The 24,604-nt window shown below is 52.6% G+C and overlaps 1 protein-coding gene across 1 annotated transcript; it reads right to left on the reverse strand.

Moving 5' to 3' along the window:
- Positions 1–7,715: 7,715 nt before the first annotated feature.
- Positions 7,716–23,319, reverse strand: LOC147086518 (uncharacterized). Its single transcript, XM_085978626.1, has 7 exons — positions 23,086–23,319; positions 22,183–22,291; positions 19,849–20,385; positions 16,870–16,945; positions 13,995–14,073; positions 11,216–11,342; positions 7,716–8,912 (listed from the first exon to the last, which is right to left on the reverse strand). Exons 3-7 carry the CDS (start codon positions 20,356–20,358, stop codon positions 8,271–8,273), a joined length of 1,434 nt encoding a protein of 477 aa, XP_085834752.1. The 5' UTR covers positions 20,359–20,385; positions 22,183–22,291; positions 23,086–23,319; the 3' UTR covers positions 7,716–8,270.
- Positions 23,320–24,604: the final 1,285 nt, after the last annotated feature.

The following is a 24,604-nucleotide window of genomic DNA, read 5'->3' on the forward strand; positions in this document are numbered from 1 at the left end:
GTCAGTATTTACAGGGGGTCCCCGGGAGTGTGTCAGTATTTACAGGGGATCTCCGGGAGTGTATCAGTAGTTACAGGGAGTCCCCGGGAGAGTGTCAGTATTTACAGGGGGTCCCCGGGAGTGTGTCAGTATTTACACGGGGTCCCCGGGAGTGTGTCAGTATTTACAGGGGGTCCCCGGGAGTGTGTCAGTATTTACAGGGGGTCCCTGGGAGTGTGTCAGTATTTACAGGGGTCCCCGGGAGCGTGTCAGTAGTTACAGGGGTGTCCCCGGGAGTGTGTCAGTATTTACAGGGGGTCCCCGGGAGTGTGTCAGTATTTACAGGGGGTCCCCGGGAGTGTGTCATTATTTACAGGGGGTCCCCGGGAGTGTGTCAGTATTTACAGGGGGTCCCCGGGAGTGTATCAGTATTTACAGGGGATCCCCGGGAGTGTGTCAGTATTTACAGCGGGTCCCCGGGAGTGTGTCAGTATTTACAGGGGTTCCTCGGGAGTGTGTCAGTATTTACAGGGGTCCCCGGGAGTGTGTCAGTATTTACAGGGGATCTCCGGGAGTGTATCAGTAGTTACAGGGAGTCCCCGGGAGTGTGTCAGTATTTACAGGGGGTCCCCGGGAGTGTGTCAGTATTTACAGGGGATCTCCGGGAGTGTATCAGTAGTTACAGGGAGTCCCCGGGAGTGTGTCAGTATTTACAGGGGTGTCCCCGGGAGTGTGTCAGTATTTACAGGGGGTCCCCGGGAGTGTATCAGTAGTTACAGGGGTCCCCGGGAGTGTGTCAGTATTTACAGGGGGTCCCCGGGAGTGTGTCAGTATTTACAGAGGGTCCCCGGGAGTGTGTCAGTATTTACAGGGGATCTCCGGGAGTGTGTCAGTATTGACAGGGGATCTCCGGGAGTGTATCAGTAGTTACAGGGAATCCCCGGGAGTGTGTCAGTATTTACAGAGGATCCCCGGGAGTGTGTCAGTATTTACGGGGGTGTCCCCGGGAGTGTGTCAGTATTTACAGGGGGTCCCCGGGAGTGTGTCAGTATTTACAGGGGTGTCCCCGGGAGTGTGTCAGTATTTACAGGGGGTCCCCGGGAGTGCGTCAGTATTTACAGGGGGTCCCCGGGAGTGTGTCAGTATTTACAGGGGATCCCCGGGAGTGTGTCAGTATTTACAGGGGGTCCCCGGGAGTGTGTCAGTATTTACAGGGGGTCCCCGAGAGTGTGTCAGTATTTACAGGGGGTCCCCGGGAGTGTGTCAGTATTTACATAGGGTCCCCGGGAGTGTGTCAGTATTTACAGGGGATCTCCGGGAGTGTATCAGTAGTTACAGGGGGTCCCCGGGAGTGTGTCAGTATTTACAGGGGGTCCCCGGGAGTGTGTCAGTATTTACAGGGGGTCCCTGGGAGTGTGTCAGTATTTACAGGGGGTCCCCGGGTGTGTGTCAGTATTTACAGGGGGTCCCCGGGAGTGTGTCAGTATTTACATGGGTGTCCCCGGGAGTGTGTCAGTATTTACAGGGGATCTCCGGGAGTGTATCAGTAGTTACAGGGAGTCCCCGGGAGTGTGTCAGTATTTACAGGGGGTCCCCGGGAGTGTGTCAGTATTTACAGGGGGTCCCCGGGAGTGTGTCAGTATTTACAGGGGGTCCCCGGGAGTGTGTCAGTATTTACAGGGGATCTCCGGGAGTGTATCAGTAGTTACAGGGGTCCCCGGGAGTGTGTCAGTATTTACAGGGGGTCCCCGGGAGTGTGTCAGTATTTACAGAGGGTCCCCGGGAGTGTGTCAGTATTTACAGGAGGTCCCCGGGAGTGTGTCAGTATTTACAGAGGGTCCCCAGGAGTGTGTCAGTATTTACAGAGGGTCCCCAGGAGTGTGCCAGTATTTACAGGGGGTCCCCGGGAGCGTGTCAGTATTTACAGGGGTGTCCCCGGGAGTGTGTCAGTATTTACAGGGGGTCCCCGGGAGTGTGTCAGTATTTACAGGGGGCCCCCGGGAGTGTGTCAGTATTTACAGGGGGTCCCCGGGAGTGTGTCAGTATTTACAGGGGATCCCCGGGAGTGTGTCAGTATTTACAGCGGGTCCCCGGGAGTGTGTCAGTATTTACAGGGGGTCCCCGGGAGTGTGTCAGTATTTACAGGGGGTCCCCGGGAGTGTGTCAGTATTTACAGGGGATCTCCGGGAGTGTATCAGTAGTTACAGGGAGTCCCCGGGAGAGTGTCAGTATTTACAAAGGGCCCCCGGGAGTGTGTCAGTATTTACACGGGGTCCCCGGGAGTGTGTCAGTATTTACAGGGGGTCCCCGGGAGTGTGTCAGTATTTACAGGGGGTCCCTGGGAGTGTGTCTGTATTTACAGGGGGTCCCCGGGAGCGTGTCAGTATTTACAGGGGTGTCCCCGGGAGTGTGTCAGTATTTACAGGGGGTCCCCGGGAGTGTGTCAGTATTTACCGGGGGTCCCCGGGAGTGTGTCATTATTTACAGGGGGTCCCCGGGAGTGTGTCAGTATTTACAGGGGGTCCCCGGGAGTGTGTCAGTATTTACAGGAGATCCCCGGGAGTGTGTCAGTATTTACAGCGGGTCCCCGGGAGTGTGTCAGTATTTACAGGGGGTCCCCGGGAGTGTGTCAGTATTTACAGGGGGTCCCCGGGAGTGTGTCAGTATTTACAGGGGATCTCCGGGAGTGTATCAGTAGTTACAGGGAGTCCCCGGGAGTGTGTCAGTATTTACACGGGGTCCCCGGGAGTGTGTCAGTATTTACATGGGGTCCCCGGGAGTGTGTCAGTATTTACAGAGGGTCCCCGGGAGTGTGTCAGTATTTACAGGGGATCTCCGGGAGTGTGTCAGTAGTTACAGGGAGTCCCCGGGAGTGTGTCAGTATTTACAGGGGATCTCCGGGAGTGTGTCAGTATTGACAGGGGATCTCCGGGAGTGTATCAGTAGTTACAGGGAGTCCCCGGGAGTGTGTCAGTATTTACAGAGGATCCCCGGGAGTGTGTCAGTATTTACGGGGGTGTCCCCGGGAGTGTGTCAGTATTTACAGGGGGTCCCCGGGAGTGTGTCAGTATTTACAGGGGTGTCCCCGGGAGTGTGTCAGTATTTACAGGGGATCCCCGGGAGTGTGTCAGTATTTACAGGGGATCTCCGGGAGTGTGTCAGTATTTACAGGGGGTCCCCGGGAGTGTGTCAGTATTTACAGGGGGTCCCTGGGACTGTGTCAGTATTTACAGCGGGTCCCCGGGTGTCAGTATTTACAGGGGATCTCCAGGAGTGTATCAGTAGTTACAGGGGGTCCCCGGGAGTGTGTCAGTATTTACAGGGGGTCCCCGGGAGTGTGTCAGTATTTACAGGGGGTCCCTGGGAGTGTGTCAGTATTTACAGGGGGTCCCCGGGTGTGTGTCAGTATTTACAGGGGGTTCCCGGGAGTGTGTCAGTATTTACAGGGGTGTCCCCGGGAGTGTGTCAGTATTGACAGGGGGTCCCCGGGAGTGTGTCAGTATTTACAGGGGGTCCCTGGGAGTGTGTCAGTATTTACAGGGGGTCCCCGGGTGTGTGTCAGTATCTACAGGGGGTCCCCGGGAGTGTGTCAGTATTTACAGGGGTGTCCCCGGGAGTGTGTCAGTATTTACAGGGGATCTCCGGGAGTGTGTCAGTATTTACAGGGGGTCCCCGGGAGTGTGTCAGTATTTACAGGGAGTCCCCGGGAGTGTGTCAGTATTTACAGGGGGTCCCCGGGAGTGTGTCAGTATTTACAGGGAGTCCCCGGGAGTGTGTCAGTATTTACAGGGAGTCCCCGGGAGTGTGTCAGTATTTACAGGGGGTCCCCGGGAGCGTGTCAGTATTTACAGGGGGTCCCCGGGAGTGTGTCAGTATTTACAGGGAGTCCCCGGGAGTGTGTCAGTATGTCCCTGAGACATATGAGACTTCCTGTTCGATCTCCTGCCCGGATGTTACATAGTATTTAGAGCATGGAGACAGGCCATATCGAACCCTATCGTCATTTTAAAGACCTCGATCAGGTCGCCCCCTCAGCCTTCTCTTTTCTAGAGAAAAGAGCCCCAGTCTGTTCAATCTTTCCTGATAGTTAGAACCTCTCACAGTTCTGGTATCATCCTTGTAGATCATTTTTTTGCACCCTCTCCTGCGCATCCTTACTGACCATTGTATTATCAGTCCCCATGTATCCTTACTGACCAATGTATTATCAGTCCCCATGTATCCTTACTGACCATTGTATTATCAGTCCCCATGTATCCTTACTGACCAATGTATTATCAGTCCCCATGTATCCTTACTGACCAATGTATTATCAGTCCCCATGTATCCTTACTGACCAATGTATTATCAGTCCCCATGTATCCTTACTGACCATTGTATTATCAGTCCCCATGTATCCTTACTGACCAATGTATTATCAGTCCCCATGTATCCTTACTGACCAATGTATTATCAGTCCCCATGTATCCTTACTGACCATTGTATTATCAGTCCCCATGTATCCTTACTGACCAATGTATTATCAGTCCCCATGTATCCTTACTGACCAATGTATTATCAGTCCCCATGTATCCTTACTGACCATTGTATTATCAGTCCCCATGTATCCTTACTGACCATTGTATTATCAGTCCCCATGTATCCTTACTGACCAATGTATTATCAGTCCCCATGTATCCTTACTGACCAATGTATTATCAGTCCCCATGTATCCTTACTGACCAATGTATTATCAGTCCCCATGTATCCTTACTGACCAATGTATTATCAGTCCCCATGTATCCTTACTGACCATTGTATTATCAGTCTCCATGTATCCTTACTGACCATTGTATTATCAGTCCCCATGTATCCTTACTGACCATTGTATTATCAGTCCCCATGTATCCTTACTGACCAATGTATTATCAGTCCCCATGTATCCTTGCTGACCATTGTATTATCAGTCTCCATGTATCCTTACTGACCATTGTATTATCAGTCCCCATGTATCCTTACTGACCAATGTATTATCAGTCCCCATGTATCCTTACTGACCAATGTATTATCAGTCCCCATGTATCCTTACTGACCAATGTATTATCAGTCTCCATGTATCCTTACTGACCAATGTATTATCAGTCCCCATGTATCCTTACTGACCATTGTATTATCAGTCCCCATGTATCCTTACTGACCAATGTATCATCAGTCCCCATGTATCCTTACTGACCAATGTATTATCAGTCCCCATGTATAATATTAGACCGAGATGGGCCACTAAAGCAGGGACAGAAGTCAAATAGAGATGAACGCACACACACAGGCCGAGAGAGCCAATTCCACGAGAACCTTTATTTTAGGGCAGGCCACTCACGGCCCTTTTGACCCGTTACAACATCGCTTGGCGTTCCGTCTGCTGTCCCTACGACCACATCATTAAATCTAACCGGCATGCCTAAGACAGGCGGGAGGGGCGAGGGCGGGTGAGGGTACAACACCCCTTTGCGCGAACATACACGGGCGCGAGCCGTCTCCGCCGGAGGCGTCTAGCCATCTACAACAGCGCCGGAATCCGCCCCGCGCCAACTCGAGGCCCCCCCCCCCCCGCGCAATGCAGTCACCAACCCTGGTCGGATGTATTCCTGGAGATTCCGTCACGGGACCTCCTGGCCCTGCCATTGGTCGCCCGGCACGTCCCTCCTCGCGGAGCCCCGCCTCCCCGCACCGATTGGACAGCGAACTGACTCTTGACCAACCATCAAAGAGCCTTTTTTTAATCCCTCCTGTTTTTTTTCCTCAATCACCATCAATCGACAAAAGTGTTCAAAGAAAATTAAAATAACGCACAATTATTTTTAACGTCCCAATGATTTGTCTGCTGGAGATTAATCTTTCATTCTCGGTGACTCTGGGGTGAATCCTGGAGGGCTGGCAGTCCCTTTACTCCCTTAGATGGGGGAAAGTGATCAAAAAAAAACACGACGCGAAATTCAGACAAACATTTCGGAATGAGGAAGGGTTTCGATAAGAGTGGCTTGCAGCAGGAAGACTGGGGCGGAGCAGCAAAGCGAGAATCACGCACAACATTGCGTCCTGTTCCACTCCTGATCACGATCACACTTGTGAACAACTTTTCCCCATGGTAAATGATTCCAATGTTCTTATGGAATGGTTACAGCACAGAAGGAGGCCATTCGGCCCGTCGTAGCCCGTGCCGTCTCTCTGCGAGAGCACTTCAGCTAGTCCCACTCCCCCACCGCCCGTTCCCCGGAGCCCTGCAAATTTTTTTCCTTCAGGTGCTTATCCAATTCCCTTTTGAAAGCCACGATTGAATCTGCCTCCACCACCCTCTCGGGCAGTGCATCCCAGATCCTAACCACTCGCTACGTAAAAAGTTTTTCCTCATGTCGCCTTTGGTTCTTCTGCCAATCACCTTAATCTGTGTCCTCTGGTTCTCGACCCTTCCGCCAACGGGAACAGTTTCTCTCTATCTATTCTGTCCGGACCCCTCATGAATTTGAAAGACCCCCCTCATGACTTCATTTTAAAATTCACAATTAATGCACTTATACCAGAGTAAATATGAGAATTTTCCATGATCCGTTCTGTATGTGGTGACTTAGGAATGTGCAGAAATAAATGGCTTTTTGTTATGATGCCATTTAGGACAGAGATGAGGAGGAATTTCTTCACCCAGAGAGTGGTGAACCTGTGGAATTCTCTACCACAGAAGGCAGTTGAGGCCAATTCATTAAATATATTCAAGAAGGAGTTGGATATATTTCTTAAGGCTAAAGGGATCAAGGGGTATGGGGAGAAAGCAGGGACAGGGTACTGAATTTGGATGATCAGCCATGATCTCATTGAATGGCGGAGCAGGTTCGAGGGGCCGAATGGCTGACTCCTGCTCCTATCTTCTATGTATCTATGCAACACAAGTAAATTAGATACATATAGGCTAGAATACAACAACATACAAAACAACTGGGGCTCGAAATTCGGTGCATTTGCGCTTCTCGTTAATGCCCCCCCGGGGGTGCTAACGGGGCACAAACGACTTTTCACCCGGGCGCGCCGCCGCTAACGACTCTCTTCACCCCACCCCTCCCCGAAAATAGCCCCCTTGCTCATAGGCAAATCGCCGTTCTCTCCCTACGTCGGCGGTCCGCACCGACCCGCGGGGATATATTCACCGCCTTGATGAGTTAAGGACACTTGAAGCAAGTATCTCCGTGTCTCCGTCCACGACGCCCTCCGTAAACCGCCGCCCCCCACCACCCCGGCAGTTCCCCCGTGCGCCCGCTTTGTAGATGAGCTCGCGCCTCCGAGTCAGAAGGTCATGGGTTGGAGTCCCCCACTCCAGCGACTTGAGCGCATAATCCAGGCTGACGCTCCCGGTGCCAGTACTGAGGGAGCGCCGCACTGTCGGAGGGGGCTGTACTGAGGGAGCGCCGCACTGTCGGAGGGGCAGTACTGAGGGAGAGCCGAACTGTCGGAGGGGGCTGTACTGAGGGAGCGCCGCACTGTCGGAGGGGCAGTACTGAGGGAGCGCCGCACTGTCGGAGGGGGCTGTACTGAGGGAGCGCCGCACTGTCGGAGGGGCGGTACTGAGGGAGCGCCGCACTGTCGGAGGGGCGGTACTGAGGGAGAGCCGCACTGTCGGAGGGTCGGTACTGAGGGAGTGCTGCACTGTCGGAGGGGCGGTACTGAGGGAGCGCCGCACTGTCGGAGGGGCGGTACTGAGGGAGCGCCGCACTGTCGGAGGGGCGGTACTGAGGGAGCGCCGCACTGTCGGAGGGGCGGTGCTGAGGGAGCGCCGCACTGTCGGAGGTGCCGTCTTTCGAGATGAGACGTTAAACCAAGGCCCCCGTCTGCTCTCTTGGGTGGATGTAAAAGATCCCACGGCCACTATTGGAAGAAGAGCAGGGGGAGTTCTCCCCGGTGTCCTGGGGTCAATATTTATCCCTCAATCAACATCACTAAAAACAGATGATCTGGTCATTATCACATTGCTGTTTGTGGGAGCTTGCTGTGCGCAAATTGGCTGCCACGTTTCCTACATTGCAACAGTGACCACACTTCAAAAAGTACTTCATTGGCTGTAAAGCGCTTTGGGACGTCCTGAGGTGGTGAAAGGCGCTGGAAAAATGGAAGTTCTTTCTTTCACTGCGAGTCCGTTCTTTCCTGAATTGAGCCTGCGGTGCGGTCCCTTTTCGTTCCTCATTTTCCCGGTCGAAGCCTCGCTTCTCGTCGCCTCCTCTGAGGGAGAAGGCTGCAGTTTTGCTGAGTTCGGGCCTTCTCGGCAGGCCTCACTTTGAAGACCTCTCGCTCTCTCGCTCCCGAAGGTCCAGCAGGGCAAAGGAATCCCGGGCGGGGAAGAGTGGCCAGGAGGCAGGGAAGGCGCCGCCCTTGCCCGCTGGCGCCCCGGGGAAGGGGAGAGGGGGGGCGCTCAGGCTCCGCTCCGGACGTTCCCGGCCCACTCCGGTCCCGACGATGGCCATCCAGGGCTGGGGCAGCACCCCGTTGAAAGGTGGGCGGGTGGTGGAAGAGACCGAGCTGTCTTGCATGACCAAAGCGAGGCAGCGCACCCCCGCCGCGTCGCCACCGTCGCCCCCTCGGCCGTGGCAGAGGGCGGGCGGGTGACCCGGGCTGGGAATCCAGGCCAGGCCGAAACCGGGGGGGCGCCCCTCGGCCGCCCCTCCCCCGGGCTCGGGTCTCCCCCCCCGGCTGCGCCTGACCGACGGATCCTCGGCTCCGCCATCGCCGCACGACGGTCTCCGCGACGAGGGAGGCGAGCCGGACTCCTGCGAGGAGCTGGTGCCCGAAGAGCTGGTCCGAGCGTGCTGAGGGCAAGAGGCAAAGAACGTTCTGGAACGATGAATCCCGGCGAGAGCCAACTGGCGACGGCTGGGTGACAGTCCCGTTACTGTCGGGGATCTGGAACGCTCGACCTGAAAAGGTGGCAGAAGCCAATTCCATCAATATCTTTTCTTAAAAGGGAGCTGGGAGAACGAGGAACTCGCGGGGTTAAAAATCGGGGGGAGACTAAGCACGACTAAGCCGGGCCAAGTGGCCTCCTTCTGTGTTGTAACCCTTCTGTGATTCTAGTCTTCAAAATTACTGGAGGGAGTCGAGAAGCTGGGACAGTTCTCCTGTGCACAGAGAAGGCTAAGGGGAGATTTAATCGAGGCGTTCAAAATCATGAAGGAGGCTTCGACGGAGTAAATGAGGAGAAACTGTTACCTCGGGCAGGAGGGTCGGTAAGCAGAGGACACAGATTTAAGATAATTGGCTAAAGAACCAGAGGGGGAGAGGAGGAGGAGAATTTTTACGATCTGGAACGCGCTGCCTGAAAGGGCGGTGGAAGCAGATTCAATAGTAACTTTCAAAAGGGAATTGGAGAAATACTTGAAAAGGAAAAATTCACAGGGCTGTGGGGAAAGAGCAGGGGGGAGTGGGACTAATTGGAGAGCTCTTTCAAAGAGCCGGCACAGGCACGATGGGCTGAATGGCCTCCTCCTGCGCCGTTATGATCCTATTTGGACAGGTTGGGTGATTGGGCAGATGCAGTATAATGTGGATAAATGCGAGGTTATCCACTTTGGTGGCAAAAACAGGAAGGCAGATTATTATCTGAATGGCAATAGATTTGGAGAAGGGGAAGTGCAACGAGACCTGGGTGTCCTTGTGCACCAGTCGCTGAAGGTAAGCATGCAGGTGCAGCAGGCGGTTAAGAAGGCAAATGGTATGTTGGCCTTCGTAGCGAGAGGGTTCGAGTACAGGAACAAGGATGTCTTGCTGCAGTTGTACAGGGCCTTGGTGACACCACACCTTGAGTATTGTGTGCAGTTTTGGTCGCCTTATCTGAGGAAGGATGTTCTTGCCATGGAGGGAGTGCAGCGAAGATTCACCAGGCTGATACCTGGGATGGCAGGAATGACGTATGAGGAGAGATTGGGTCGATTGGGCTTATACTCACTGGAGTTTAGAAGAATGAGAGGGGATCTCATTGAAACTTATAAAATTCTAACAGGACTAGATGCTGGAAGGATGTACCTGATGGTCAGGGGGTCCAGAACCAGGGGTCACAGTCTAAGGATAAGGGGTAAGCCATTTAGGACCGAGATGAGGAGGAATTTCTTCACCCAGAGAGTGGTGAACCTGTGGAATTCTCTACCACAGAAGGCAGTTGAGGCCAATTCATTAAATATATTCAAGAAGGAGTTAGATATATTTCTTAAGGCTAAAGGGATCAAGGGATATGGGGAGAAGGCAGGGACAGGGTGCTGAATTTGGATGATCAGCCATGATCTCATTGAATGGCGGAGCAGGCTCGAGGGGCCGAATGGCCGACTCCTGCTCCTATCTTCTATGTTTCTATGTTATGATCCTATAGGAAGGACTTTGAAGCCACAGGGAGTGCGGGTTCACCAGAATGAAGGGGAACTCTAGTTTAGGAGGAGCACGGCTGCTGGGGAAGATTTCATAGAGGAGATTTCATAGGAGATTTTTCTAAAAGATGAAGGAATTTTTCGGGGGGGTGGGGGCAGAGGGAGCGACTAATTCCTCTGGTTGAGGAGTCAGTGACGAGAAGGTTGGGGGTCATCAATTAAAAATGGTCACCGAGAGCGAGGGTAGGAGGAATTACTTTAGACAGAGCACGAAACTCTTTGCTACTGGTTGAGGCACAGACCACTGGACCATTCAAGGGACAATGGTAGATAAATATCGGAAGCGGGGGGATTGGCAGGGCTGTGGGGCGGAAGGGGAAGGGGGGGGGTAGAGAATTAGTTCTGGATCGCTCGAGTATAGAGCCGGCACAGGCACGATGGGCCGAACGGCCTCTTCCTGGGCTCGAGGATCCCGTGGAAACGCGTATTCGCCCCCTCTTACCCCTCCCCCCGCGGGCTCTGCTGACCTCCCGAGGCGTCGCCTCACCCAAGTCAAGCTTCCTCCGGGAGCCGGCCTGGGCGTTTTGAGGGTTGGCGGGGCTGTTCGACCGCGGGGGGCCTCACGGGTCAAACCAGAGCCTGCCCCGGTCCCTTTCCCAAACAAAAAAAGGGGGTACTGAGGCCCGATTGTAGCCTCGGCTGAAATCAAGGCAGGCTTGGCGGGGGGGGTGGGGGGGGCGCGCGGGGGACGCAGTCACGGGGGCCACTGCGCATTTGTAAACTGAGCCGGGTGTGTGGGGGGCGATCTTTTAACAAGACCGTGTATTGGTTACTGGACTCCTGACCCCCTCAGGATCACATACCTTCCTTGCGCTGCATTCAGTTCCGGTAGGCCTGGAGCCTTCGGAGCTCGGCGTTGCTATGGTAACGTGAGGAAACCAAACCTTCAGCATCATTTCCACTTGAAGGAGGGTGCCTAAATAACGCTCCCTGGCGTGGAAAAAATATATTGTATCAACGATAAATATTGGTATTACAGTAAAGTGACCCGGGTTCCCCAACTGGTCCAGCCCGGTCCCATTTCATGGCACAAGCCCTGGCCTAATCCACCCACCCACCCAATTCCCTGGTCTAGATGAGGAGAGAGGCCTTCTGAACCAGGCCTCTGCACGGCCTTCGGAACCAGGCCTCTGCTCAGCCTCCAGAACCAGGCCTCTGCTCGGCCTTCCGAACCAGGCCTCTGCTTGGCCTTCCGAACCAGGCCTCTGCTCGGCCTCCGGAACCAGGCCTCTGCACAGCATAGAGTTATACAGCACAGAAAGAGGCCCTTCGGCCCATCGTGTCCGCACCGGCCATCAAGCCCCGTCTATTCTAATCCCATTTTCCAGCACTTGGTCCGTAGCCTTGTATGCTATGGCATTTCAAGTGCTCATCTAAATGCTTCTTGAATGTTGTGAGGGTTCCTGCCTCTACCACCCTTTCAGGCAGTGAGTTCCAGATTCCAACCACCCTCTGGGTGAAAACGTTTTTCCTCAAATCCCCTCTAAACCTCCTGCCCCTTACCTTGAACCTATGCCCCCTGGTTATTAACCCCTCTACTAAAGGGGAAACGTTCCTTTCTATCGGAACCAGGCCTCTGGTTGTCCGAGTGCAGCCAACAACAACTCCACAACCTCCAGTTGTAGAGCCCCAACTACTGGGATCAGCAAACCAGCAGACCGGCCACTGAAACAGGGATCGCTGCCCACCCATCACCCCTGTCCCCGCTCGCCTACATCGGCTCCCAGACCCACCACGCCCCAAATTTAAAATTCTCATCCTCATGTTTAACCCCCCCTTCTCCACAACCTCCTCCAGTCCCCAAATTCTCCATTTCTCTTGACTCCATGTCTGTCGTCCACCCGTCTTACTTTGCCCTGTGCACCGCAAACCCATCTACGACCCCCCTCCTTCTTTAAGACCTGCCCTTTATGTGCTCAGGTCCACTCCTGAGACTTGAGCACATAAAGCTAGGCTGACACTCCAATGCAGTACTGAGGGAATGCCGCACTGTCGGAGGGGCGGTATGGAGGGAGCGCCGCACTGTCGGAGGGGCAGTACTGAGGGAGCGCCGCACTGTCGGAGGGGCGGTACTGAGGGAGCGCCGCACTGTCGGAGGGGCGGTACTGAGGGAGCGCCGCACTGTCGGAGGGGCGGTACTGAGGGAGTGCCGCACTGTCGGAGGGGCGGTACTGAGGGAGCGCCGCACTGTCCGAGAGGCGGTACTGAGGGAGCACCGCACTGTCGGAGGGGCGGTACTGAGGGAGCGCCGCACTGTCGGAGGGGCGGTACTGAGGGAGCGCCGCACTGTCGGAGGGGCGGTACTGAGGGAGCGCCGCACTGTCGGAGGGGCGGTACTGAGGGAGCGCCGCACTGTCGGAGAGGCGGTACTGAGGGAGCACCGCACTGTCGGAGGGGCGGTACTGAGGGAGCGCCGCACTGTCGGAGGGGCAGTACTGAGGGAGCGCCGCGCTGTCGGAGGGGCAGTACTGAGGGAGCGCCGCACTGTCGGAGGGACGGTACTGAGGGAGCACCGCACTGTCGGAGGGGCGGTACTGAGGGAGCACCGCACTGTCGGAGTGGCAGTACTGAGGGAGGGCCACACTGTCGGAGGTGCCGTCTTTCAGATGAGACGTTAAACCGAGGCCCTGTCTGCCCTCTCAGGTGGACGTAAAAGATCCCCGGGCCACTATTGGAAGAAGAGCAGGGGGAGTTCTCCCCGGTGTCCTGGGGCCAATATTTATCCCTCAACCAACATCACTAAAAACAGATGATCCGGTCATTATCACATTGCTGTTTGTGGGAGCTTGCTGTACACAAATTGGCTGAATGACCAGTTAATCTTAGGGATAAATGTTGGCCAGGACACCGGGGAGAACTCCCCCTGCTCTTCTTCAAAATAGTGCCCGTGGGATCTTTTACGTCCACCTGAGAGAGCAGACGAGGCCTCGGTTTAACGTCTCATCCGAAAGACGGCCCCTCCGACAGTGTGGCCCTCCCTCAGTACCGCCCCTCCGACAGTGCGGCGCTCCCTCAGTACTGCCACTCCGACAGTGCGGCGCTCCCTCAGTACCGCCCCTCCGACAGTGCGGCGCTCCCTCAGCACTGCCCCTCCGTCAGTGCGACGCTCCCTCAGCGCTGCCCCTCCGACAGTGCGGCGCTCCCTCAGCACTGCCCCTCCGACAATGCGGCACTCCCTCAGTACTGCCTCCCGACAGTGCGGCGCTCCCTCAGTACTGCCCCCCGACAGTGCGGCGCTCCCTCAGTACTGCCCCTCCGACAGTGCTGCGCTCCCTTAGTACCGCCCCTCCGACAGTGCGGCGCTCCCTCAGTACTGTCCCTCTGACAGTGCTGCGCTCCCTCAGTACTGCCCCTCCGCCAGTGCGGTGCTCCCTCAGTACCGCCCCTCCGACAGTGCGGCGCTCCCTCAGTACCGCCCCTCCGACAGCGCGGCGCTCCCTCAGACGTGTCGGCCTGGATTATGAGCTCAATCCATCAACCCAGACTCCCCGACATCTATTTTCCCAGCCGAGCCTCCTCGCTAACTCTGCAGGCTTCAGTACCACTCCACAAAGGCATTGGGCCCATTGACTTGGCACCTACCCCATTGCTGGCTTCTGCAGGACGCCCACAATCCTCTGGATCCGATCCATAGCAACGGTCTGCTGGAAACTGCTCAGGCCTGAAAAGGTCAAACAATCACTTCCTGAGAATCTGAGTTCAAATCCCACCATTGCAGTTTGAGAATGTGCGTCACAGAAACAGGCCATTGGGCCCATCTGCTCCGTGCCGGTGTTTCTGCTCCACACCAGCCTCCTCCCACCCCTCTGCATCTCACCCCATCAACATTTTCCGAGTAGCAGGCAGTGACTAGTGGGGTACCGCAGGGATCGGTGCTAGGACCCCAGTTATATATTAATGATCTAGACGAGGGAACTAGATGTAATATCTCCAAATTTGCAGACGACACAAAGCTGGGTGGGCGTGTGTGCTGTGAGGAGGATGCCGAGAAACTCCAGGATGATTTGGACAGGTTGGGTGATTGGGCAGAAGCATGGCAGATGCAATATAACGTGGATAAATGCAAGGTTATCCACTTTGGTGGCAAAAACAGGAAGGCAGATTATTATCTGAATGGCAATAGATTGGGAGAAGGGGAAGTGCAACGAGACCTGGGTGTCCTTGTGCACCAGTCGCTGAAGGTAAGCATGCAGGTGCAGCAGGCGGTTAAGAAGGCAAATGGTATGTTGGCCTTCGTAGCGAGAGGGTTCGAGTACAGGAGCAAGGATGTCTTGCTGCAGTTGTACAGGGCCTTGGTGAGACCACACCTTGAGTATTGTGTGCAGTTTTGGTTGCCTTATCTGAGGAAGGATGTTCTTGCCATGGAGGGAGTGCAGCGAAGATTCACCAGGCTGATACCTGGGATGGCAGGAATGACGTATGAGGAGAGATTGGGTCGATTGGGCTTATATTCGCTAGAGTTTAGAAGAATGAGAGGGGATCTCATTGAAACTTATAAAATTCTAACAGGACTGGACAGACTAGATGCAGGAAGGATGTTCCAGATGGCGGGGGAGTCCAGAACCAGGGGTCACAGTCTAAGGATAAGGGGTAAGCCATTTAGGACAGAGATGAGGAGGAATTTCTTCACCCAGAGAGTGGTGAACCTGTGGAATTCTCTACCACAGAAGGCAGTGGAGGCCAATTCATTAAATATATTCAAGAAGGAGTTAGATATATTTCTTAAGGCTAAAGGGATCAAGGGACATGGGGAGAAAGCAGGGACAGGGTACTGAAATTGGATGATCAGCCATGATCTCATTAAATGGCGGAGCAGGCTCGAGGGGCCGAATGGCCTAACTCCTGCTCCTATCTTCTATGTTTCTATGTTAAGAGAGGGACCTTGGTGTGGATGTCCACAGATCCTTAAAGGTCGCAGGACAGGTCGATAAAGTGGTTAAAAAGGCACACAGGATGCTTTCCTTTATTAGCCGAGGCCTAGAATAGAAGAGCTGGGAAGTTATGCTTGAACTGTATACAAGTGGTCGAAGCGAATAGTATAGATGCATTTAAGGGGAGGCTGGACAAGCATCTGAAGGAGAAGGGAATAGAGGGTTACGCTGATAGAGTTAGATGAGGAAAGACGGGAGGAGGCTCGAGTGGAGCATAAACGCCGGCATGGACTGGTTGGGCCGAATGGCCTGTTTCTGTGCCATATATCCCGTGTAAATATGGAAAATAAAAAGCTGGTCATCAGTTAACGCGACCCTGAAGCAGTCGGATTGTCGTTAAAAACCCAACTGGTTTGTCAGTGTCCCGTTGGGGAAAGGAAACCTGCCGTCCTTGCCCGGACTGGTCTGGGCCTATACGTGACTCCAGTCCCCCACCAAACGTGGTCGACTCTTAACTGCTCCTCCGAAGTGGACTTAACGGAACACCCAGTGGCATCGACCGAAAAACCCCCCGACACGAAGCGGTTCAAGGAGGAGGCGGCTCACCACTACCTTCTCAGGGTAACTAGGGACGGCCAATAAACATAAGGACATAAGAATTCGGAGCAGGAGTCGGCCACACGGCCCCTCCAGCCTGCTCCGCCATTCAATAAGATCATTGTTGATCATCGACCTCAACTCCACTTTCCCGCCCGATCCCCAAATCCCTCGATTCCCCGAGAGTCCAAAAATCTCTGGATCTCAGCCTTGAATATACTCAACGACTGAGCCTCCACAGCCCTCTGGGGCAGAGAATTCCAAAGATTCACCGCCCTCTGAGTGAAGAAATTCCTCCTCATCTCAGTCCTAAATGGCCGACCCCTTATCCTGAGACTGTGACCCCTGGTTCTAGACTCTCCAGCCAGGGGGAAACAGCCTCTCCGCATCTACCCTGTCAATCCCCCTCAGAATCTTGTATGTTTCAATGAGATCACCTCTCATTCTTCTAAACTCCAGAGAGTATCGGCCCATTCTACTCAATCTCTCATCATAGGACAACCCTCTCATCCCAGGAATCAATCTAGTGAACCTTCGTTGCACCGCCTCCAAGGCAAGTCTATCCTTCCTTAGATGAGGAGACCAAAACTGTGCACAGTGCTCCAGGTGTGGTCTCACCAAGGCCCTGTACAATTGTAGCAAGACTTCCTCACTCTTATACTCCAACCCCCTTGCAATAAAGGCCAACATGCCATTTGCCTTCCTAATTGCTTGCTGTACCTGCAAGCTAGCTTTCTGTGTTTCTTGCACGAGGACACCCAAATAAAATGCCGGCTTTGCCCGCGACGCCAACCTCCCAAGGACGTCTGGCCTCGATTTGGTGCCCGCACCCTTCAGAAGCGCAGCTGGAGCCAGTAGCTGGGCATATCTGGTGGGGGGGCGGGGGGGGTGTGTGGAGATGGGGAATGAACCATGACCCCTTACGTTCTGTTCCCCGCCGTGCCCTCCGACCCCCTTTCGATGATGAATACTTAAAAGCCCGTCCTTACCCTTGTTGTAGCGTCCGGTCTTCAGCCCATTCAGGAGGACAGTCAGGGGTCTGATGAACACCTGCAGCTCGTGGCACTGCCAACACCCGCCCCCCCAAAAAAACACACAATGGTAAACAGAAGGCAGCAGAGACAACCGATCAAATCCATAGAATGACATCGTGCCTACAGCACAGAAACATAGAAGATAGGAGCAGGAGGAGGCCATTCAGCCCCTCGAGCCTGTTCCGCCATTTAATGAGATCATGGCTGATCATCCAAATTCAGTACCATGTCCGTTCGGCCCAACCGCTCCGTGCCGGTGTTTATGCTCCACACCAGCCTCCTCCCACCCCTCTTCATCTCATCCCATCAACACCAGCCTCCTCCCGCCCCTCTTCATCTCACCCCATCAACACCAGCCTCCTCCCACCCCTCTTCATCTCACCCCATCAACACCAGCCTCCTCCCACCCCTCTTCATCTCATCCCATCAACACCGGCCTCCTCCCACCCCTCTTCATCTCCCCCCATCAACGCCAGCCTCCTCCCACCCCTCTTCATCTCACCCTATCACCATATCCTTCTATTCCTTTCTCCCTCATGTGTTTATCCAGCTTCCCCTTAAATGCATCGATACTATTCACCTCAACCACTCCCTGTGGTAGCGAGTTCCACATTCTCACCACTCTCTGGGTAAAGAAGTTTCTCCTGAATTCCCCATTGGGTTTATTAGTGACTCTCTTATATTGACAGTCCCTAGTTCTGGCCTACCCCCCCACAAGTGGAAACATCTTCTCTACGTCTACCCTATCGAACCCTTTCATAATCTTAAAAACCTCTATCAGGTCAACTCTTGATCTTCTCTTAGGTCCAGCCTGTTCAATCTTTCCTGATAGTTAGAATCTCTCAGTTCTGGTATCATCCTTGCAAACCGAGTACAGATACAAGGATGTCTTGCTGCAGTTGTACAGGGCCTTGGTGAGACCACACCTTGAGTATTGTGTGCAGTTTTGGTCGCCTTATCTGAGGAAGGATGTTCTTGCCATGGAGGGCGTGCGGCGAAGATTCACCAGACTGATACCTGGGATGGCAGGAATGACGTATGAGGAGAGATTGGGTCGATTGGGCTTATACTCGCTGGAGTTTAGAAGAATGAGAGGGGATCTCATTGAAACTTATAAAATTCTAACAGGACCAGACAGACTAGATGCAGGAAGGATGTTCCCGATGGCGGGGGAGTCCAGAACCAGGGGTCACAGTCTAAGGATAAGGGGTAAGCCATTTAGGACTGAGATGAGGAGGAATTTCTTCACCCAGAGAGTGGTGAACCTGTGGAATTCTCTACCACAGAAGGCAGTTGAGGCCCCTCGAGCCTGCTCCGCCATTCAATGAGATCATGGCTGATCATCCAAATTCAGTACCCTGTCCCTGCCTTCTCCCCATATCCATTGATCCCTTTAGCCTTAAGAAATATATCTAACTCCTTCTTGAATATATTTAATGAATTGGCCTCTACTGCCTTCTGTGGTAGAGAATTCCACAGGTTCACCACTCTCTGGGTGAAGAAATTCCTCCTCATCTTTGTCCTAAATGGCCTACCCCTTATCTTTAGACTGTGACCCCTGGTTCTGGACTCCCTGACCATCGGGAACATCCTTCCTGCATCTAGTCGTTAGAATTTTATAAGTTTCAATGAGATCTCCTCTCATTCTTCTAAACTCCAGCGAGTATAAGCCCAATCGACCCAATCTCTCCTCATATGTCATTCCTGCCATCCCAGGTATCAGCCTGGTGAATCCTCGCTGCACTCCCTCCATGGCAAGAACATCCTTCCTCAGATAAGGCGACCAAAACTGCACACAATACTCAAGGTGCGGTCTCACCAAGGCCCTGTACAACTGCAGCAAGACATCCTTGTTCCTGTACTCGAATCCTCTCGCTACGAAGGCCAACATACCATTTGCAATTTTATAATACAAGCGAGGGGGCAGATCTTAGCTCAGCCTCAACACAGGGCCCAGGCCAGCCAGTAGGAGGAGGAGGAACCACCACCAGATCTTACTGTGACAGCACCTTCCCTCTCTTGTAGCCTTGCCACAAAGAGGTACGGAAGCAGCACTGCTGTGGGACCAACATCCTGCCAACATGTATCACAAGAACATTTACCCAGTGCCTTTAACGTAGTAAAACGTCCCAAGGCGCTTCACAGGAGCGATTATCAGACAAAATTTGACACCGAGCCACATGAGGAGATATTAGGACAGGTGACCAAAAGCTTGGTCGAAGAGGTCCGTTTTAAGGAACGTCTTAAAGGAGGAGAGAGAGGCGGAGAGGTTTAGGAAGGGAATTCCAGAGCTCGGGGCCCCAGGCGGCTGAAGGCACGGCCGCCAATGGTGGAGCGATGGGAATCGGGGGGGATGCGCGAGAGGCCGGAATTGGAGGAGCGCAGAGATCTCGGAGGGTTGTGGGGCTGGAGGAGGTTACAGAGATAGGGGAGGAGGCCGTGGAGGGATTTGAAGACGAGGATGAGAATTTTTTAATTCGAGGCGTTGCCGGACCGAGAGCCAATGTAGGTCAGTGAGCAACAGTGGGTGATGCGGTGAACGGGACTTGGTGCGAGTTAGGACACAGGGGCAGCAGAGTGTTGGATGAGCTGAAGTTTAAGGAGGGTGGTAGCTGGGAGGCCGGGCCAGGAGAGCGTTGGAATAGTCGGGAGTCTGGAGGTCGACAAAGGCTCGGATTCCTTCAACATCACTGACTCAGCATCCAGGAATTCCCTACCCAACAGATTGTGGGAGCACTTTCACCACACAGACTGCAGCAGTTCAAAAAGGCGGACTGCAGCGGTTCAAGGTGGCGGCTCACCACCACCTTCTCAAGGGCAATTAGGGATGGGCGATAAATGCCGGCGATGCCCGCATCCCGAAAACAAAGCACAAAATATAAGGACATAAGAACTTAAGAATTATGGAAAGGGACAATGGCAAATTTTACAAACCTTCTGTGCAAAGACCAGGTCCCCTCTGGTCTTGACGTGAGGCGTCCTTTCACCCAGCGCAGTACCGTGCTGTCTGGGCTCTTCCCATCTCCTTTTCAGCACCCTGCTCACGAACCTCTTGGAGTGCGGAGCAGCAAGATGCCCCCCGAGCAGGAGGTCCCAGTCCCTCCCCAGATCAGCACCAGCGGGGAGGGCATTGCGCTGGCCCACGGACGTGGAGGCGAAGTAAATGTTCTCCGGGGGCTTCTCGAGGTGCGTGACCAACAGCGGGTGCGGGATGAAGGCTTGAGGTCTGGTCGAGGCTCCCTCGCTGGCCAAAACCGGGCCCACTCCGACAAACGTGGACCGATCTCGCACGGGCAGCCCGCTCGGCCTGTCCAGGCAGGGACCGTTCTCTTTGATGTGTTTATCAGAGTCACTGTCCGAAAGGAAGACGTCGCAATCCCCGTCCTCCTCACTGCTGAACCCCTCAGTGGACTCCCGAGAAGCTCTATTGTTGGAAGAATCCATTCGAAGACTTAAAACGTTTCTGTAAAGCTAAAACCAGAACATATTTAGGACCTAGAAGTTGTCCACCGTCCATTTGTGTGTTTTTTTTAATCTACAAGATTTCAGAAACACACTCCACAGCGCCATCCGATGGACAGGGCTGCTAACTACAGGGTCATGTGACTGTTTACATAGAAGATTTCCATTCTAAATGTTTACATAGGCAGTTTTACTGTTAAATGTTGTCACGGTTTTTGGTACAAGGTATTTATACAACATATCTCGACATCCCAAAGGGCTTTACATCCAATGAAGTACTTTTGAAGTGTCGTCACTGTTGTAATGTAGGGAAAGGTGGCAGCCAATTTGCGCACAGCAAGCTCCCACAAGCAGCACTGTGATAACGACCAGATAATCTGTTTTTTAGCAATGTTGGCTGATCTGATTACTCCACATTCCCGCCTACCCCCGATAACCTTTCACCCCCGTGCTCATCAAGAATCGATCTACCTCTGCCTTAAAAATATTCGAAGACTCTGCTTCCACCGCCCTCTGAGGAAGAGAGTTCCAAAGACTCGCCACCCTCTGAGAAAACATTTCTCCTCATCTCTGTCTTAAATGGGCGACCCCTTATTTTTAAACAGCGACCCCTAGTTCTAGATTCTCCCACAAGAGGAAACATCCTCTCCACATCCGCCCTGTCCAGACCCCTCAGGATCTTATATGTTTCAATCAAGTCACCTCTTACTCTTCTAAACTCCAGCGGATACAAGCCTAGCCTGTCCAACCTTTCCTCATAAGACAACCCGCCCATTCCAGGTATTAGTCTAGTAAACCTTCTCTGAACTGCTTCCGACGCATTTACATCCTTCCTTAAATAAGGAGACCAATCTTCTTAGGCAGTCCCTCGGAACCGAGGATGACTTGCTTCCACATTAAAAATGAGTTCTCAGGTGACTGATGAGTCCAATGCGGGACCTACAGTCTCTGTCACAGGTGGGGCAGACGGTGGTTGAAGGGGCGGGTGGGGTGGGGTGCTTGGGTTGATGTGTGCTGCCTGCGCTTGGCTTCCGCTTGCTCCCGGCGAAGAGACTCGAGGTGTTCGGCGCCTTCCCGGATGCTTCTCCTCCACTTTGTGCGGTCTTGGGGCCAGGGATTCCCAGGTGTCGCTGGGGGTGTTACACTTTTTCAAGGAGGCTTTGAGGGCGTCCTTGAAGCGTTTCCTCTGCCCACCTGGGGCTCTCTTGCCGTGCCGGAGCTCCGAGTAGAGCGCTTGTTTTGGGAGTCTCGTATCGGGCATGCGGACAATGTGACCTGTCCATCGGAGCTGATCGAGCGTGGTCAAAGCTTCGATGCTGGGGATGTTGGCCTGAGCAAGAACACTGATGTTGGTGCGCCTATCCTGCCAATGGATTTGCAGGATCTTGCGGAGGCAGCGTTGGTGGTACCTCTCCAGTGCTTTGAGGTGCCTGCTGTACATGGTCCATGTATCTGTGGCATACAGGAGGGGCGGGTATCACTGCTGCCCTGTAGACCATGAGCTTAGTGCTTAATACTGTACACAGTACTCCAGATGTGATCTCACCAATGACCTGTATACAGAATAGAACCAGCCTACCCCCCAAAAAATGAGAAAAGTTAATATCAGTCCTAATGTGCTGTTTACAATTGCTAGGTTTTGAAGGGATCTTGATGGCGCGGCTCCTGTTAAACTGACAGGGGAGGGGAGGGGAGGGGACATCAGTTACAGAATAAACAGTGGCTGCTCTCAAGACTCCCAACTTGTGAAAGAGAATTTCCAAATTAAATTGCTAAAGATAGAGAGAGAGAGAGAGACAGAACTACCTTTTAAAGTGGGAGAGGGATGCCATCAATCGGTTCCTGTGCAGGAACTGGATCTCTTTGTTATAACCAGACAGCAGAGAGACTGAGAGGGCGGAGCTTTCTCAAGAGACTGGAGAGAGAGAAAGAACAAAAGTGTTTGAGAAACGTATGTATTTAACAGCAACGAGGAAGCCTAACCGTTCTCAGGAATCCAGCTGACCCAGCCTGATTTAGGACAGCGACACCCGGGTCCAGCTTTGAAGGGAAGTGTTTCAATCTCAGAAGATACTCCAGGGTGAAATAGCAATTCTCCCGAACAATGGGACTACAGACGCCTCGCTCTTCCCCCACCTCCCCTCCGGTAGAATGGGACACTAGGACTGACCGATCTTTTACATGACCGCGAACCCAAATCTAAGGGGTTGATAAAAAACAAAAATTATATTTGAAATCTCAGCAAAAAAATAAGAGGCGAATATTACAAATCAGAAAGTCACAGATATTAACATTCAAATAAATATGAATTGATATTTATCAGTTATATATATAGACATACGTATACATTATATGTTATGATGTTTTATATATAGTAATACAAAATAATTGCATGTTACAACATGTGAAATAGAAAACACACAATTAACTTTACTTCTGAAAATGCAATAAGAAAATGCTGCATTTATATATATTTTTTAAATCAATCGACCCAATTTTTAAAAAAAATGTATCTTTGTAAACTTTTAACAAAAGGCTAGTAGTGATTGCGGTCCTGCCACCTTGTGCTTTTCGTTAAAAGGCACGCTGGCTGAGAAATATATTTGAAGTGAATGTGGAAAGAAAGGATTGGTGAAATGGGAACGCTGGAAGATGGTTAGGAAGGAGAGTGAGTGAGCCGGGGTGTGTGTGTGTCTGTTTTTTAATTACCTGGTTTTTCACTGAGCTCAGTTGGTGTGTATGTTTCTCTCTCTCTGATAGATTGTTGCCCAAGTCTCTCTGCTCTCGTCCCCTTGTCGCTTTCACACGCTGAAACTGATCAATGTGGCAACACGTGTATCCCTGCATGTAGCAATTCCACTCGCCACACGTGTCGCCGCCTGCGCACCGCCAGCCGCCCCCTGATTGGCCGAGGCGGACTGGCCAATCAGGGGGCTGCTCCGAGAGAGAGGACCCTCCCACCCCCCCCATGCCCTCATTGTTTCAGGTTGCAGAGAGGGGGGAGGCATTGAGATGTCACTCAGAGGACTGAAATGAAAAAAGCTTGAGGGGCAAAACAACAAATAAAAAACAGAAAATGCTGAGGCGGGGGGGCAAACACTCAGGCAGGAGCTGCTCCTAGAGAGAGAATTGAGAAAAACCTTGACTATGTACAGACTTAGTGAGCATAGCCTGGCCATCGAAAAAGGCAGACACAGACAGACCTCAAAAAAATCAAAATCAACTTTTATTGTCATTGTTAGTGCACAAGTGCAGTACAACGAAATGTAGGCTTGCGGCTCCCGAGAGTGTACATTTAGATTAAGGGGACATTTAAGCATTCAACATACATTTGGCTTGTAATACATTAACATAAACATAACCATAATAAAGTGCATTGGCAGATGTGCAGGCTTTAGAGTTTATTTGTGGAGTTCAGTAGGATGACAGCCCTGGGAAAGAAGCTGTTCCTATATCTGGTCGTACGGGTGCGAATGCATCTGTAGCGTCTCCCAGATGGCAGGAGGACAAACAGACTGTGGCTGGGGTGGGTAGGGTCTTTGATGATGGACCGTGACCTCCGTAAACAGCGTTTCTGGTATATGTGCTCTATGGTCAGTAGCCGGGTGCTGGTAATGCGTTGGGCAGTTTTGACTACCCGCTGCAGGGCTTGTCTACCTGGCTGACAAGAGAGGACAGGATATGCTCTCACTGCAGTCAGGGAGTGGTGGAGACAGAGATGCACTTCCTCACAGCTTGTGGAAAATATCAGGGCATAAGGGAGAATTTCTACCCAAAATTCACAAAAATATGCCCTGAATTCAGAAATTTGAATGACGACCAAAAACTCCCATACCTACTAGGGGAACAGAGAAATTGTGTAACCTTAGCGGCACACTATGTTACAGCTTGCCATAAACAGAGGGACAACCATTAAATCTAAGAAGAGTATATACAAATTATACGAATGTATATTTATACACTCAGGGATATATCTGTTTATACACTGTATGGATAGATCTGCGTTTATGTGTTCAACCATAAATGTTTTTCGATGCTTTGGCAACATAAGATGTACCTTGTCATGCCAATAAAGCGATTTGAATTTGAATTTGAGAGAGGGACAGACTAGATGCAGGGAGGATGTTCCCGATGGTCGGGGAATCCAGAACCAGGGGTCACAGTCTAAGGATAAGGGGTAAGCCTTTTAGGACAGAAATGAGGAGGAATTTCTTCACCCAGAGAGTGG

This window comes from Somniosus microcephalus, unplaced genomic scaffold (genome assembly GCF_052327205.1).
Source record: "Somniosus microcephalus isolate GS21.2 unplaced genomic scaffold, FLI_Smic_1.0 unresolved_chr7, whole genome shotgun sequence".
Classification (NCBI taxonomy): domain Eukaryota; kingdom Metazoa; phylum Chordata; class Chondrichthyes; order Squaliformes; family Somniosidae; genus Somniosus; species Somniosus microcephalus.

Bases quoted from the DNA above. Each gene is read 5' to 3' on its own strand.
- LOC147086518 (XM_085978626.1), bottom strand. From the start codon at position 20,358: ATGGATTCTTCCAACAATAGAGCTTCTCGGGAGTCCACTGAGGGGTTC. The intron at 16,946-19,848 runs GTTTGTAAAATT...GGGTGTTGGCAG, and splicing joins ACCTGGTCTTTGCACAGAAG to TGCCACGAGCTGCAGGTGTT. The intron at 8,913-11,215 runs GTATGTGATCCT...CCACCTTTTCAG, and splicing joins CTGAATGCAGCGCAAGGAAG to GTCGAGCGTTCCAGATCCCC.